The sequence below is a fragment of the Malurus melanocephalus genome, unplaced genomic scaffold, assembly GCF_030028575.1.
Source record: "Malurus melanocephalus ecotype Western Australia unplaced genomic scaffold, MMel_1.1 scaffold_889, whole genome shotgun sequence".
Lineage (NCBI taxonomy): Eukaryota > Metazoa > Chordata > Aves > Passeriformes > Maluridae > Malurus > Malurus melanocephalus.
In genome coordinates, this window is record NW_026624121.1 from 115,447 (window position 1) to 132,883 (window position 17,437).

At 41.9% G+C, this 17,437-nt stretch overlaps 1 protein-coding gene across 1 annotated transcript in view; it reads left to right on the forward strand.

The window, feature by feature from the left end:
• Positions 1-17,437, forward strand: part of LOC130585442 (cohesin subunit SA-1) — a gene marked incomplete at its 3' end in the record, with an annotated part of 135,131 nt that overhangs the window by 89,150 nt on the left and 28,544 nt on the right. The window contains exons 6-9 of the mRNA XM_057385932.1: positions 3,617-3,693; positions 6,583-6,787; positions 8,813-8,964; positions 12,908-12,981. Coding sequence (XP_057241915.1) covers positions 3,617-3,693; positions 6,583-6,787; positions 8,813-8,964; positions 12,908-12,981 — 508 coding nt within the window. The remainder of the gene's footprint in view (positions 1-3,616; positions 3,694-6,582; positions 6,788-8,812; positions 8,965-12,907; positions 12,982-17,437) is intronic.

Here is a 17,437-nt window from a genome sequence, read left to right on the forward strand (position 1 = left end):
CAGGTGGTCCAAAAGAGAAGGGATCACATTGTCTGTGTGGCTTTGGTGAATAAAGCTCCCAGTGATGAAAACTGACCATACAGTATAGGTAGTATCCTCCATAGTATATAATTTATTACCATCAGCAGTTTAGATTTCAGGAGTCCATTTACTGGCGAGCAGTTTACTGTCATTAGCAGTGTGTAAATGACTGCGGGCTGCTGGAGCTGGAGTACCACTTGTTTCACTCATCCAGCCTCCCCTTCCCTGTAGAAATYGCAGAGCTGCCATGCACAGGAGGCTGTGGGAGTGTGGCATTTGGTGTGATTGTGTTCCCTGATTGCCAGCAGGGGTTACTGCCAGTRCCTCCCGTTTGGAGGAGGAGACGCAGCACGGCACCCCCCACATCCCGAGCGGCACCTCCTGTTTAACTCCTGCCAGTGAAAACTGGTTGTTGCTCACTCGAAGGCTTACACATTTAAAAACCTCCTGGAGATCCTTGTTGTTGCTTTGCATTTACAGGACTTTCTAATCAAACCGGTCATTCTTCTCACTCTGAATACATGTTTTCAAGCCACTGAGTCCATGGTGTGTTAGATATCCTGGAAATACTGCATCTGGTTTTGGATGCAGCTTAGGGGTTTTTAAGGTGTGTTCATCCAGTGTTGTATAGGCCCTTTTAGTCTTTCTCTTCTCTCACTGAAATTAAGCTGGGGGCTCTATGTGGGGTTTTTCCTCACTCTTAATGGTTGAGTTGGGTATTGTGATTATTGACAAATTAAATTGGTACTTGCCTTAGCTGAAAGTTAAACTGGAATTTGGTCATTAAGGAAATACACTTACGTGTCAGTAAGAAGAGTTTTTAAAACACAAAATGCATGTGAATAGGTTTTAACTGAGAGCTTTGTCCTGAAGTAACTTCTCCAGACRTCTCCATTTTTAATGGACTAAGGCAATTTAAATTCTCTTCGCTGAATAGAGAGAGAGCTTCATGACAGAGGTAAAACTCACCTTAGAAAAGGATAGAAGACAGGAAGCAACTTGAGTAAGGTAAAGGCTTCAGGAATGCATTCCTCTCCTTTAATTGTAATTTGTAGAAAATCTGTTAGTCACCTGAGGATTCACCTGAAGATGGGGAAGTTTTGCTTTTCACTGATCATAAAAACTGTGAGTTGGGATAATGCTGACCATTAAAGTGCTGAAATGTTGTGGTGACACCATGCAATGCAAGCAGAGCCTTCATGGCATACTTAGAGCATTAAATCAGTTTGCCAGAAAGACAAACAGGGCTGTGCTGTGGCTGGGTGTGGCAGAGGTGGTGGCAAGAAAAGCATCAGGCCAGAGCCATTGCCCAATGCCAGATAAGCAGAAACACCCCTTGTGCTTTCCATGGCTTCTGTAAACTGGGTCCTGAAAAGTGGGGGAAAGARCGAGACAGGACAGGGGTTGGTGAKGRGRAWTGAKRCAGGACAGGGGTTGGTGRKGAGGAATGAKRCAGGACAGGGGTTGGTGRGGAGGAATGAKRCAGGACAGGGGTTGGTGAKGAGGAATGAGGYAGGACAGGSGTTGGTGRKGAGGMATGAKACAGGACAGGGGTTGGTGAGTGCTGTTCTCTACTCCTCTGGGCACTGGGGACACCCATCCCTCGGCAGTGTAGAGCTCCTGCCCACCCGGGCAGCCCTGGGGATGTCAGGAGGGGTCTCATGGTGTGTGTGTCCCTGCCTTCTGGGCCCACAGAGCTGCACCATTGCTTGCTGGAAGGTGCTGGCRGATGTCCCCAGCCTCACTGAGACCCCTGTGCTTGGTGAGTAGTGACACCCAGGGAGTGGTGCTGCTCTGTCAGTTCTGCTCATGCAGGGTAAACAGCCTGGTTCCAGAGAAATCGAGACTGTTTGAGGTTATTAGAAGAAGCTATAAATAGATAAGAAKAAAATCAGGATAAAAAACAAAGCCGTAAAATAACGAAGGTCAGTAGGTTATTTATTGACTGAGGGGTATGTGCCAGTGAAAAGAGCAGCAAATGCCATCATGCCATGAGCAAAAGGGGCATTCCTGCAGCAGAGGAGGGTTTGGAATAGTACCTGTCCWCTGAGACATACTGGGAAACTGCTTCATTTAGCCAAAACAAAACCTTCAGGACTGGGGGAAATACAAAAATATATCTGCATGTACAGATGATTTCTGAGTTGAGAAAATATATTTTCAACTTTCACGTGGTGGATTCCTGGTTTTAATTGATACATTGCATTAGTTATGTTTATTAATCATATGGAAATTACTGTGCCCAAATTTAAATTGCTGTTGTCAGAACTGAGGCTGACAGTATTACCCAGTATGAAATGGATAACAAATATTATTTCCTGAAGAAGCAAAGCCAATTCAAAAAAGTCAATATTTAATTTGCATTGTAAAACTGTACCTCTACTAACATATGGAGGCTTGCTGTGTTTTAACTCTGCTTGCAAGTTTTGAAATGCATGTGTTTCTAATGCTCCCTTCTCAAGGAATAAAATACCAGAATTAGAACATTTGCATAATATTTAGTATGTTTAACCTATCTTCATTTATCCTTTGTAGAGGGACTAATACTGTTAACTGTTAAGCTGCTTCTATTATGGTCTGAATTTTTGAAGCTATGCAGCGGATCATTAATCCAGTTGAACTTTTCTGCAAAAGCTGAGAGACTTACTCTTTGTAATGTTAATGATGTTGGGATGGATTTTGTAGCTCTGCAGTTTGCTTAATTTTTCTGAATTTCCTCCATTAACAAAAGAAGATTGCGAAGTGATGAAGAGAAGATCATGCAGCMATAAAAAAAAAAGTCTTTATGTTGCCCTGGGTTGCATGGTTGGATATTTAGATAGTGTGTAGTTGCAGAGGCAATAATGTGTCAGGATACTTTATTTATACTGATGGAATTTTGATCAAGTCACAAGAATTTTCATTTATAGCTATTGTGTTGTTCTATTTTCAGTTTTGGTACCTTTGTTTGATTTACAATGAAAAGTTAATCCTTTCAACTCCGCTGTTCAGGTAACAAAGGGAAATGGAAAACGCACATGAAAGAATGACAGAGGCAGAGTTGGTGCTTGTGGTGCTGGTCTGGCTCCTGTCTCAGCTGAGCTCTCAGAGCCCTTGGGTTTGGAAAGCTTGCCTTGGTCAATGACCCGTGCTGGCCCTAAGGTGAGCAGTGTGACAGCCCCGGGCTCTGCCCAGAATGGGGACATYTGTCACCCAGGGCACTCMGCACGGAGCRTGCACAGCCACCAGCAGSGGCCCTGGAACTCAAAGAAGGTGCYCATTTGCTGYTGCACGCACAATTCAAAGCACTGGGCACCTGCAGACAGCACCTGAGTCCTCCACGGTTGTCACTGCTGYACCATACTTGTTTGGCGGCAAAGAGTGAAAGGATGGAAAAAGGTTCTAACTCCTCGCTGGAAACCACATTACAGTACAGATGATTTCTCTTTCCCTCCTTCTTCAAGACACAGCCTTGTTYMAAACATTTCTTTTATTGTTGYACTATACATATTCTTGTGTGTARTATTGAGCTGTTTGTTTTGCAGCAGAAAAACACTGATACGTTGATGTGGCAAAAATGTGTGGTGATTTCTCTTGTTCTTTCATTACATTACAGGAACGGTAAGAATTGAAATGTTCAGGAACATGCAAAATGCAGAAATCATAAGGAAAATGACAGAAGAATTTGATGAGGTAGAGTATACAAATAGTTGTTTTAAAATTTATGAAATATGTTAYTGCATACTCCTGGTTTATATTAAAAATGCAAGGGGCCAGTGGATGAGTGATGTCTCAGTTGGGAAGCTGCACTGGCAGGTGAAGCAGCCCCTACAGCTGTTGGATGAGGAGTGACAAGGGAGGAGGGACAAGAGGGGTTCATCAGAGCAGGCAGGAGGGGGAACTGGAGAGCTCTCACCCCACTGGGAATGGTGGGGACATTCTGAGTGCTGAGCTCCAGCTCTTAGGGTACAACAGAGAGCTCTGGATTCCCGACACATCACATTCATGAAGCAGGATTGCAGGCTTTTGCWGCATTCTGCTCTGTTTTCTCCGTGCAAATTAATGTTTTGTTTATTTTAAATGGCAATTTAAACCAAATGGGAATTTGACATGAAAATTACCATTTTGGAAGAGTGGTACAGAAAGAAACACTCCTTCAAAAGATCTGAGCATTTTGTTTGAAACAAGTAAATTACAATTCAGACTGGGTATCTTCTGTCAAAATAAACATGTTCCTAATGTTGAATGCTTTTTAGCTTTGAGATTTTTGAACTGTGTTTTCTTTGATTTTTCRTGTATAAAAAGCTGAGTGTTCTGAGYRTTTATTTTCTTTAATGAGGGGAACTAAAGCTGGAGCAGGAATTCTCTATAGGACAGTAGTATCTCTGACTAATGCTAAATTGTATGCCAAGACTGTTATTCCAGAAGTTAAGCAAGAAAACTGTAGATATGAGAATTGCTCTTTTCCAGGATGTACTTGTGCATGATTTCTGTCTTGTTCGTGCACTTGAATAGCAAAATGTTTCAGTAAATTCAACACCTCTTAAGGAGTTACTGGTACACAATCTTGCTTTCTCTATTACCTAAAACTTTAAGAACTTCTGCAGTTCTAAAAAAAAAGTTTCAGTTCTAATTTCTGACTTAACACTTGAATGAATTTGTGAGAGAATTTGTGGAGTTTAGTACAAAAGCATTAAATTGCTAGTCCTAGGCTACAACCCAGTGAATGTTTTGAAATCTGAAATAAACTTGGCATTTCACCTGTATTGGCTTCCCCAGTAGCCCAGACATCCCRAATGATCCCATTGTTCCATGAGTGCTGCAGGAATCAGCTGGCTGCTGGCCTGAAGTTTGCATTTATGGCAGGGATTGAAGTATTGATTTTCCTCCTTGTGATGGGAGGAATGCTTGTACTGGATTTAAATGATGGAAATAACTTTGTTCACTGCTGCCACAAGTTCACTTTGGGACAGGGAATTCTATGGGCATCCATTGACTGCACTATTTGGCTGCTTGGCTTAGGAGGACAGGTGTTTTGCAGCTAAATTCCCTCATAATTCTTGTCCTAGAGTTGGMAGGTGAACAAAGACTTGGTTGACTTTGAGTTTTCTAAGCATTGGGCCATCAAGTGTCATGTCAGTGTCACTAATGTGTAGTATTTTTACTGGTATTCAGGAATAAAAGAACCRTGAAGTGACTTTATTGGGAGTTTTTTCTTCCCATTTTAGCAAGATGAAGTCTGTCACAGTTCAGCCAGATGAAGTCTGTCATGGTGCAGTCTCCATAGGCTTTTCAAAAGAGTTGTCTGATATGTAATTGTAAGTTAAAAATGCACCCTACAGGTATGAGTAGTTACACACAGCACTAGAGATTCGAGGGTCTGTTCCAAAAGCCTGCCTATATACACACCTCTCAAAATCATACATTATGTGCCAAGGTTCACATGCAGAGACCCATCAGSTTATTTTGGTGCTGCTGAAATGGGGGTGATTTGGTTAAATTTGGTGGCTARGGGGTTTTCTGCAGGGCAGAAGTTTAGGTTATGAAGTTCAGGTTCAAAGTTGTTTGATTGCAGCTCCTCTGTGCTTACGCTGCTGCCTTTGTGTGGTTCAGTCTGGGTGATAAGAGAAGGCGTGGGAAGGAAAGTGTCTGTTCCTCACAAAAGCACACAATAAATGTGARCAAATGGATGTAGCTTTGGTGTACTGACTTCTTATCCTGGCTGAGAGATTCAGGATGGAGCATTGATGTTTTGGGTACTCGGAAATGGGCTTACAAATCTAGTGGTCAGTGAGATTTGTACTCAGGCTTTTTCACTGAGGGGTAAAAGCATTTTCTGATAGTGGGGAAACAGTCTTCCTGAAATGCAGTATRTAGAGTGAAGGGAATATAGTGAGAGCAGACCTGGAGAGGGGTTAAATGAACATGCTGGGTTCAATCTTGTGATCATTCTTTGAAGATGAAGTGTATGAATCTGTAATAAAGTTTCCATTACTGCTCATCAGTAGGCAAGTGCTACCACTAGAAAAAGGCTGCATTTACAAGATAAAACAGGGCACTGTTTGCTTTCTGGTAAAAAAACTGTAAGCTTGAGTAAATCATACTCRGCTATAAACTTGAGCAAATAAAAGTTTGTGGGGAGAAGCAGCTAGCTGATCAAAATATTAACCTGGACTTGAAGTGGCGATAGAGAATGCCRCAAACTTTCAATTACACAAGCCTTTCTTTAGGTTTTGACTTTAAATAATTTCAAATATTCTCTTCTCATCCTTCCCTTCCACTTCCTAGCCCAGGACACAAGGAGAAGAATTGAGTCTTGGTRCTTATTTTGGACTATATAGAGCCAATAGTGCAAGTGTAAAACAGTCACAATGATGTCTTTGCAGAAGTGGTTTCATGCCAATGAACTTGCCTGTGTATTGAAAAAYAACGTGTTGTTTTTATTTGGTTTTCTCCCTTGGTTTGAAGGAACAAGGTGATGTTTAGCTTAGAGCCTTAGACCACACCATTGAATGGCCACCATTGAAATAAATCAAATGGGGAGACCTTTGCACCCTGATGTTTTCCTCTGTTGCTCTGCAGGACAGCGGKGATTATCCCCTGACCATGCCCGGGCCGCAGTGGAAGAAGTTCCGCTCGAATTTCTGTGAGTTCATCGGGGTGCTGATCCGGCAGTGCCAGTACAGCATCATCTACGACGAGTACATGATGGACACGGTGATCTCTCTGCTGACCGGCCTGTCGGACTCGCAGGTCCGCGCTTTCCGGCACACCAGCACGCTGGCTGGTGAGTCACTGTGCCAGGGCTGTGCTGCTGCTGCTGCTCCTTCACCATGGCAATCACTTAGCATTTGCAGCTTGGCCGGCATTAAAGCTGGGCAAAGTTTTGTCAAACCCAAGTACCACGTGTGCTACAACTGTACTTAAAATACTCCTTTTTGATTTGGAAAGGAGTGTGCTGAGACACTGAGCGATTCCTGTCATACCCAGGGTCTCCAGGGAATCCTGACAATCAAAAGTGGTGTGCTTATGTCTTGTAGTTTATTAGTTGTTCACTTGCTGTGTAGAATGTTGGAATTATTTTATATTTAAAGAGTATAAATTTATTCTAAAGAAGTATTGGGACAGTTGTATTATCAAATAATTTTCATCCACCTGAAAAAATAATCTGTGCCTTAACTCTGGAGAGACAAAATGTTTGGGGTCACTGGGCCATGGTTGTAGGGCTCCCTGTCTTTGCCTCCAGCCTCGCCACCTTTCAGTGCAGTTGCCTGCACCCCAGGAAAGCCCTGAGTGTGTCATTAGATAGAAGTGGGCTTTCCTCATGRATTTCATCACACCTATATGAGATGTCTCCCATAAGAGGGATGAATTGCTCCCCATAAGGAACATTTTTCTCAATTAGAAAGCACTGCCAGAGTGGCTGGCTTGAGTGYAGGTGTATACAGCTGGTCATGTCAGRTGATAAGAAATCCATCTTATTGCARAGTTCATACATCATGCCAGGTGTTTGAAACTTTTACAGGAGACATTTGTCATAATCTGAATATTTCTACAGATTATYTTCTGTTTCTAATATATGTTAATATTTAGTCTTTCCACGATCAACCTCATRCAGGTTTTTTCAGTTTCAAGTGCATTGATACCCAATCTCCAACAATACAATGAGAATTTATTTGCAATTTCATCTCTTGTTATGAATCAAAATAAGAGGCAGATTTCCARTGATACTGAAAATGCTACTTCAGATTTGAGTGGATTTTGATTTTAAAACTGAAACCCAAACCCTTCAACTCACAGTGACTGAACTCCTTTGGAAGAACATTCTTGTGTATTCTTCATTATACTCAGCAATGGGATGGTAAAACCTTGAATTATGCAGGCTTAAGCTTCCAGGTTTGGAGTTTCCTCTACACATTCAGTATTGCAATGAAAGCACTGTTTGAGCCTAGATAACCTGCTGGAAATCCATCCCTGTTATTTAATCTGTATTCCCTTCCATCTGATGCTGTCTGCAGTTCTGGGTAGTTTTGATTTGCTGTTTGCTCAGACTGTGGTTGGTTGGTTCCTAGGGCAAAGTTTATGGAGTGAGGTCTTCACTCTAGTCCCTGGGATTCACTGGTCCACCCCTGCAAGGGGCACATGTTTGGAAAGTATGAGGGGCTTGATGAAAAGACAGGAAACAGAAGCATATATTGGAGTCATTTCCCAAGAGTTGTGCTTTGTGGGACAGTTTCCACTGTTTGAAATGGATTTTGCAGCTAGAAASTTCCAGCAAGAATAAGCTGATGCTAAAGGTGAGCTTCATGACAGCTGACTGCAGTTATTTCAGCCACTGCATTAGTGACAAACTAACATTGCAGTAGGGACAGGAGCTGCCAAAGATCTCAGCATTTACCAGGGACCATAGCTGCCATTTATTTGCTTGCTTATTTTAACAAGSTTGAGGCTTTGTTTTGACTCTGCAAATTTCCTTCCAGCTGTTTTTAGCACATYTAATTGTGTTGCAGTCCCAAGGAGCAGAGGTCATCATGATGCCATGGTGCTCAGCCTTGATAAAGTTTATTAAAATCTACTTGTGGACTTGCATTTCTTCTTGAAGGAGTGGTTKTAGATCCCTGTTTACAGTTTTCCTCTATGCTAGTCAATTGGAATGAGGGATGATTTGCTGTAGGAASAAGTACCTGTAGGTTACCAAGATTAGCTGGGCCAGGGTTGGGGGGCTTTTTGCTGTGATTCTGGATGTGCTGAGGAAACATTTCTCAGCTCTGGCTACAGGTAAAGAATCATTTTCTGTCTTGTGCCTTTGCAGCTATGAAGCTWATGACTGCTCTTGTGAATGTTGCCTTAAACCTGAGCATTCATCAGGACAATACACAGAGACAGTATGAAGCTGAGAGGAACAAAATGATTGGCAAAAGAGCTAATGAAAGATTGGAGCTGCTGCTTCAGAAAAGAAAAGAGGCAAGTGAAAAGAYATCTTTTTTATTTTCCTGGTTCATGTGCCTTTCCTCCAACAGAAATCCCAGGGTGGTTTGTGCCTTGAGTAGCACAGTGAGAAAGAGCTTGGTWCTGCAGGGGTGTTTGTGTGATCTTGAGCACACTCCATGGGCTACATTTAAATCTTGTATTGTCACGTTCAGTCRGGTTTGTGGTGCTGTTCTGCACACACAGGAGAATCCCAATTCTTAGGCTTCCATGGATGAGCAGGCAGGAACAGTCCCAAACTGTAAGCAGTCCCTGTTCTGATTATGCAAARAAGATTCTGACCAGAGGATCACACRTTCCYGTTCCCTCCTTGATCACTGCAATTATTGCACAGTATCTCATCAGAACTTCTCTTTTAGCTGGTTTCAGGAAGCACTGCAGTGGGGGCTATAGCACCTGCTCTCAGAGAGAAGGAGCTAGGGACACATTAAAGTCACCTCTAGTAAGTACCAGTATGGCATTAGGTGAGGAAAACATAGGTCTCTCAATTAGAAGGTTGCTGTAATCATGTCTAAAAAAAGCATTATATCACTATATATAGGAAATTTGAGTTTTAAAGATGATGAGTAGAAAATTGATACACGTACACCGAACAACCATGTATAAAGAAGCGCAGTAAAATTCAAGAGTGACTGAAAAGTTGAAGTTTATATGGCTTAGATTTAAGTTATTATTTTTAATATACTAGTTTTGAGTTTCCTCCACCACTGTTTTACTCTGTGGCAGTTAAGGATACTTGGGTGCTTTACCTGTGTGCACCTTGGAATCCTTTAGGTGTAGTTTTGATTCAGAATTGCTTGATTTTGTAGTCTTTGTCTGGGGATAATTACAATTGCTTGCATTTTTTTTACCCCTATGATCTCTAGCACAACTTTATTTGGTTTTCATAATTCTTAAAAATCATGCATTAAGGTACAAACCAAGAACAATCTCTTCTGCTCAAACTGCAAGAGAAACATTTRAAATTAAATATTAAATTGAATGTGGGTCTTAAAAAGCATTTTAAAAAGCAAAATAGCTGGAACAGAGTTTGTATTCTGCATCTGTTGATTGTTGCTTTGAGTTTGCAGAGGACAAAGGCCCTGATTKCATTGATTACCTCTGGCTGGTGGCTCTGTGGCCGTGGGCTCTTCTGTGCCCATTTCCCCCGCTGTTCTGGCAGAGCTGCAGGCCCTCCTGGCTCTTGGGCTCTTGCCAGCCCTTCCCTTGGGCTCTCCTGTCACTACTGGGGACAGCCCAGCCCAGCCAGGAGCAGCACTGCCAGTCCAGTGTGTCCAGGAGAGATCTGTGAGGAGGAGACACCTCGATGGCTCTGGGTAGGAATTGCTGGAGCAGTGCTGTCTGTTGCCTGTGTTTAATGCACGGAGGTGACAGTGGCATCCTGTGCTGGCCCTTCCTCTGTTGRTTCTTTGCTGAAGTGCCATCCTAACAACCCCTCCTGAGCAAATTCTTGTGCATGTGTTGATCTTCCCAAGGAGATAGAGGGACAGTTCACYGAGTGGGGCAAATTAGGCTGAAGTAGAGGAGATGGGGCACTTCCTGAAGTGTTTCCTTCTTTTGGCATCATCTCCGGCCTGATGTGTACATGGAGCTCTGTCTTGTCAGAGTTTCAGCTCAAGGGGATGACTGATGTAGCAATGTGCTGCAAATCAGAGATATTTGTCTTTTAGTATCTGCCGGTAGTATTCAAATTTTGTGCTTGTCATACATGTCTTTTTGAGCTTCTGAATCTCCTTGCATAGTCAACAAGAAGTGTTTCCCTCATTTTTTACTCATGTTTTAGAGGGGGAGTGTTAAATCATTTTTGCATTGGTAAGAGCAGCAGTCCCAAGACACAGACGCTTTCTCAAGATACTTGAAGTTAAGCACTCGAATTCAAGTGCATAGTTTAGAAAACTTGAAAGTGTAGAAAGCAATTAGAGTTTCAGAGAAAATTCATTACTGACTCTAAAATACACTTGAGAATTGMATCCTTTAAATGTTAGCACACAGAGGTAAAAGGCATTTCACATGGACCTGCTGAATCTCTGATTCTGCTTCTGCATCAGCTGTGCCCCAGCACCTGGGTACCTGTAGCTGATGATAATTTACCAAGTTTATGTGGAGCTGTAAATTCTGTGCAGAAGAAGAGGGAGGAGGCCATCCATGCTGGCCTTTCATCTGTGCTGCTTCATTTTGTACTCGGGGAGGTGTCAAAGTACACTTTTTTCAATCTCAACTTCCTTGTGGCTCAGAAAGTCCATTTTCTCCAACCTCTCTTCTGTGGTGGAGTTTTATACCAACAATTCATTCCCTGAGTTCTCTGGCAGCTTCCCCTTCCAGGTCCTGGTACTTTTTCAGAAAGCCTCCTGAAGCTTCTTGGTTCGTTCCCATCCTGATTTTGCTGCACAGTCTGGGCTAGGCTGTCTCTACCCCTGTACTTCTGTGGATGTTTCCCTGCCTGTGGAGTCGTGCAGTTGAGGGATGATTAGGAGCTCACAGACCCCTCTGTGTTATGAGTTCTCAAACAAGCATTTAGTCTGTGCATATTTGGGTTGAGCTGATGCTGTGTGTAGTGCTTTTCTCAGAAGCCATGTCTCAATGTGCATGGTTTGTGTATGCAGAGCTGGTGTGCACCAGCTCCTGCCTCTGTATATAATCCCTTTTACTGTGAAATKAATTTCTTTGGCAAGCCTTTGACAATTTAGTCAAGAGCCCTCAATKCCTTGGTTTCCCCACATACAAAATGGAGGCAGCACCTCCTCACACTGGCATGAGCTGGGAGGCCTCACYCCCTGAGTTCTGCAGCTACTTCAGCTCATACCTGCAAGATGCTCCACAAGTATTTGGCTGAAAAATAGAAGCCCTTAGGGGAAAGTGTTTCAGAGCTCATGCCATGCAGGAGGTCAAACAGCTGATCACAATTTTGCTTCTGGCTTTATCTGTTAAATATATACATTCATAATTGTACAGGTTTAATTATTTTATGCTTATGTGCACTGTACTAGCAAGGCTCTGTTGCTGTTTTCCTACTGASAACGTGGGCAAATTTACATTCCCACATTGTGGTGCTGTGCTTGGACTGGAATGGACACCTTGATGCAAGAACGACAGCTGCTCCAAAAGCTGATTGGATAAAATTGGTGTCATCTTATTAAAAAAGCTGCATTTAGGTGTAATTAATTTGTACTTACTTAGTTTAGTACAAGATCTGAAGTGTGAGAATACTGTAATTAATTCCAAGTTRTGTTAACATATTAATTGACAGGAGGTAAGCTCCCCTTAGTACTTGCAGAATGTGCTCACATTACCCAGGAAGTGAAAAGATTTTTAAGCAAACACTCTTATTTATAAAAGCATGCTCACGGCACCTTTTTTTTGGGGGGGGGGGATTTGGTTTGGTTTTTTGCAGTCCAAGGCCTGAATGTCAGGTGTGCTCCAGTTCTGGAAATCTTCCTAGTTCTGAAACCCAGTTATTGTGGGTGCTTATACTTAAGATTGAGAACATCTTCAATTCCTTTCCTTAAACAGAGCATTAATTTTTTTCCAAAGTGATCTGTAACCAGCTTTGTTTCTGCAGCTGTCATTCACTCAACCCTGTTTCCCTGTGAACACAGCACTGCTGRCATTACTGCACACATTGTGTCTACTTGTCTCATTTTTGGTACCAAAAGTTAAAGATCACTTCAAAGAACTAATTGGAGACTAAACTGATGTTTTTTAGTGGATGTTAATTTTCTTCTATTAAGACCTTSCATATATAAATGTAAATATTTGTATGTACATGCACACGATACAGGCATGTGCTGGAAGAGCAGAAATGGTGAATTTACTTAAGTGCTCTTCCAAGGTCTTCTAATGTTTCCCAGTAAGGAATTGTAGAATACTAAATTGTAGTGAGCAATGATCTTTTATTTATTTTGTGTTTTGTTTTTCACAGCTACAAGAAAACCAAGACGAAATCGAAAATATGATGAACTCTATTTTTAAGGGTATATTTGTTCATAGATACCGGTAAGAAAATGCATGTTCCAATAGGCTCTGCTAACAAAGTGTGGTTGTAAAGAAAGTCAAGGGCAATGTCTGGGCTGATTTTCTTCTGTTGTAATATTCTAGATGCTGCAAGAGCACTGTATAAAGCACTTGAAGTTATGGAAGAACATACACAATGTAACCCCTATTAATTACACAGTAGAGCCAGCTACACAACTTTGTTTCAGTTCAGTAAACAGCTTTAAAGAGTTGTGGGAGACATGGGCTTTGAATCTTGCCTTTTGAAAAGTTATCTATTTTGGGAGCACAAAAATGACATATCTTAAGAATAATYAAATAATCAYTGCATATCACAGGACAGCAGTTGTSCTCCAGCCTGCATTTCCTTCTGCATGTCTTGGGTGTAAACAGCAAATTTGGAATAAGGTTTACCAGGGAGCAGTAGTCTTTTAAAATAGATTTAAAGTTSTGCATCACAAGGTGCCTCAGAGCATCTGCAGCACCTTGGTGCAACCAGCTCTTTAAATGGTGATTGACTTGCTGAAATCAAAAGATAAAATTCAGAGGTACTAAACTATGCAATTAACCTTTCAGATTTCAGTTCTGGTTTAAAGGTTTATAATTGACGGAATCTTTTAGGAAAATGGCAGAAAAGAAGGGTGTATGAGAAGAGGGTTAGAAGGTGAAGCGGAACCCATAGTTCAGTTGGACACAGGAAAGATTATAAATGTGGAGAGACGCATGCAGGAAACCTGGAAGGGGCTCGTGCTGAGAAATATTTGAGTGTGAGCAGCACTATGGGGTTGCAGTGTCTCCTCAGTACCCAAGCACAGAAAGTTGGTTCATGGTTTATGGTCAGGAAGCCTTGAGATGCTTGGCAGCAGGAGGATGGGTATGCAGAGCCAACAGGTGAATGTGTGTTAGATCACTGGAGTACTCACATTGTTTTGTTAGGAGCGCAGCTTTCGTGATGTCAGTAAAAAAGCTGAAGAAATMAAATTCTAAATGTGTTTCCATTTTTATCCCTTCAGAATTTAGTGTATTATATCGAACAAAAAGTCGCTTTAAAATATTCTCCTAGTAGTTCATGCTCTTATGTAGGGTTGGAAAAAGACTCAGCCTTTTGATGGTCKGCATTCTGATGCTTCTTTTTTTCTTTTGAAATCCTCCTTTTTGTAAAAAAGTTTCTTTTCATGCCTCCTGCCACCACTAGTAAAGACTTGGTTTTGCTGGTGTTAATGTAACAAAGGAGAGGCCAMATGAATAAACTCCATCTGTGCCCTGGAGAAAGGTGTCTGTGGTGGCCTTGCTGGAGCAGTGGGGAMCTGGCTGAAATCAGACAGTGGTGGCATGTCCTGAGCTGGGGGTGGCACAGCTAAGATGGCAGGAGGARCCCCCAGGAGTTGCCATCCCTGACCCTATGGGAGCCCCAAGAGTCTCTTGGAGCCCACCCAGCCTGGAGTGATTGTGCTCAGCAGAGAGCAGAGTCACCCCCCTGCACTCACTCCTGGGCAGGGACACCGAGGGGAAACCTGTGAGAGACAGAGACAATGGAAGACAAAACACAGGGGGATGGTGTGTAWAGAACTTCAAACCACAACCTGCTTTCTTCATTTCCTGATTATCCCTTCTCTCAAATAGTTCAAATTGTTTACAAACTTCACACGATTTTACAGTCCTCAAAGCGTGCAAAAGGGGTGGTGATTTCAAAAGAATGTTATTTTAATTATTCCCAGAGAATATTCCCTCAGTATGATTCCCTCAATATGATTCAGACTCAACCACAGTGGTTCATGCTTAGTGATCTTTGGAGCTTAAATTACAAGTCCTTGACCTAAACAAAACCCCCAAAACTRTTCCACTCAGAACGTGTTTCCCTACAACTGTTACAGTGAGATTGCAACTTCTGTGGATTGGCTTCCAGTGTATTGGAAGATTTCAGTTCTCACTTCTCTCATCAAGAAAAAAAGAGATTTGCAGAAATCTCTAAACAGTTTCCTAGGCATGATGCTAGTCTAGTGTMAACAGCAGATTTGGCAGAAAACTGAGATGTTCTTAATAAGCTCAGAGGAAATGTATCCACCTCACGGCATATTGCATTTTCTCCTTCTCAACTGCTTGGTCTCACTGTTCTTCTGTGGCTTTAGGGTGTTTGGTTGTCTGAGGATTCTTTTGTCCTTTTTTTTTAAAACCTTAGAAAAGGGTTTTTAAACCTGTTTTTTATTTGATTGTAGTCAAAAGCTGAAAATTGCTTGCAAGGTACATGAATATTAAAAGAAAAAAGGAAGGGACATCTATTTCTTCATTTCAGTTGTATCTGCATATCAGAAATTACTGAATCTGACATTATTGCCACGTAGCTGCTCAGATGTGAGGAGTATTTATGAAATGGTYGTCCCTCTGAACTGTTAGCTGAGGKGTCAGTTTTGGTTGGRCTCTTGCCCTGCTCAGGACTTAGCACTATGTGTCCAGACACATTTCCMTTTCAGAGGGTGAGATTGAAAGCTCTGGGATTTCAGTCCTACTTCACAGTATCTTTTTGTTTTGAGTGCTCAGAGAGATTTTCCTCCAGGTGTGACTGTCCAGACAAACAGAACTATTACAGTTTTAGCTTCTGGCAGAGCAGAATGGGGATCCTCACGCTGATGGRTTTGGGAATTTATGCAAGGTGTGAGCCTGTCCTGAGGTAAATRTTTTGTCAGTACTAGCAAATAAGGTAAACCTTGCCAAATCTAGATGGCATTGCCATTTTTATGGAGGTGATGCTTCTGTCTCCTTCCAAGGTGTTCCTTTGCCTGCTGCAGAGTGAGTAGGTGGTGACAAGTTACATGGGAATTCCACTGTGGGAAACAAGGAAGGGCAAAAAGGGAGAAGGGGGAGCRGTGATTGGATGGCTGAATCTGAGATTATTGCCACGTAGCTGCTTAGATGTAACGAGTATTTATGAAATGCTTATCCCTCTCAACTGTTAGCTGAGGTGTCAGAGTTTTGGTTTGGCTCTTTCCCTGCTCAGGACTTAGTCTGGGGAAGCACAGACCAGTCAGCCCAGGGAAATGAAAACCCAAAGCAAACCAGAGAAAAATCCTTCTCCCTCATCCTAAATGTGTTATATGTTTTTGCCTCCTAGGTGACAAGGAAATGTATTATATTTTTAGTTATGTTTTAAAAAATAGACAGAAATTACTRATGTCACAGACATAAAAATAGAAAGGCAAAAAGTGACCTCATTTTATTTCAATGAGTTTGTGAATTTTTATGACCTTTCTGTGAAATTCAGAAGCACACACTGCTCTCTTCTCTGCAGAGCTGTGTCTCATACTTCACACAAGCAAAGGTGTTGGGACAGGAACTCTTTGGGAATCACTGGGGACAGAGGTGTGTAAGCCACATCTCAAATCCAAGTCATGCCTTGCTGTGGCATGATCAGCCTGGTGCCAGGTGATTGGGACAGATACTTAAAAAGCTGCCCTGTGCAGAAGTGCCCACAAGTGGGATGTGCAGGGGGCACTCACCAGGACTTTGGGAAGGGGGCTCTGAACTCTTGTTTCTGTAACAGTATCCTGATTTCTTCTGGCCTTAATCAGAGTTCTTGGGTGTGATTTGGCATGAAAGGGACACTGAAGTGGCACTTTGAATGGCACTGGTAAAATCTGTTTCCTGACACTGCTGTGGTTTGTCCTAAGGTTTATGGGTCTGCCTTGTCAATCCAAAATTTCAAAAGGACACAGAGAATTTTTTGCCTGAACCCCTTTTGTCAAATCCTTTAGAAAGTTGCMTGATGGAGGATCTCTTTACCCAGAGTAGGAGCAGAGGCTCTACCCAGAGTAGGAGCAGTGAATTCTGCTGTAAATATTTTCCCCATGTAAACCTTGCTTTGCAGTCCRTGCTGAAAGAGGGTTAATAAAATTAACATGGGATTTACAAATCTTAATTTCTGTTCTGGACTAGGTTCTGTTTCTTTCTAGAGGCATTTGGCAAGTAATACAATTACATCACTAATTTATAATTATGATAATTAATTGTTTATTCAGAATTCTGAAATTACTTCCAGTGCAGGTATAACTAGTATTTATATTCTATGTCAGGAGAATGACATATGACAGTTCTTATGTCATCCAGAAATAGTGTGTATATTCAAAAAATTAGACTATTCATAGTGACTCTACCAGAAGCTAAAATGTATTTAACTGTATAAAAATGAGAAGAATTGYAGTTTAATGACAAACAATTAGCACATCCATAGCAAAGGTACAAAGATTTTTGTGGCTGTATTGTGTTAGGTATAGCATTGTAGGGCATGGAGTCCATGTGACTCTGGTTGGAAAAAGTTACCTGGGAGGGGAYGTGGAGTGGGAAGCGGAGTCTCACAAGTTCCCTGCGTCTCCAGCAGCCTGAGTCTGTTTGCTGGTCTCACATGCTTAACCMTGATTCTTTGTCATTTTCAATTATACTGGAGATATTAAATTCTTATTATACT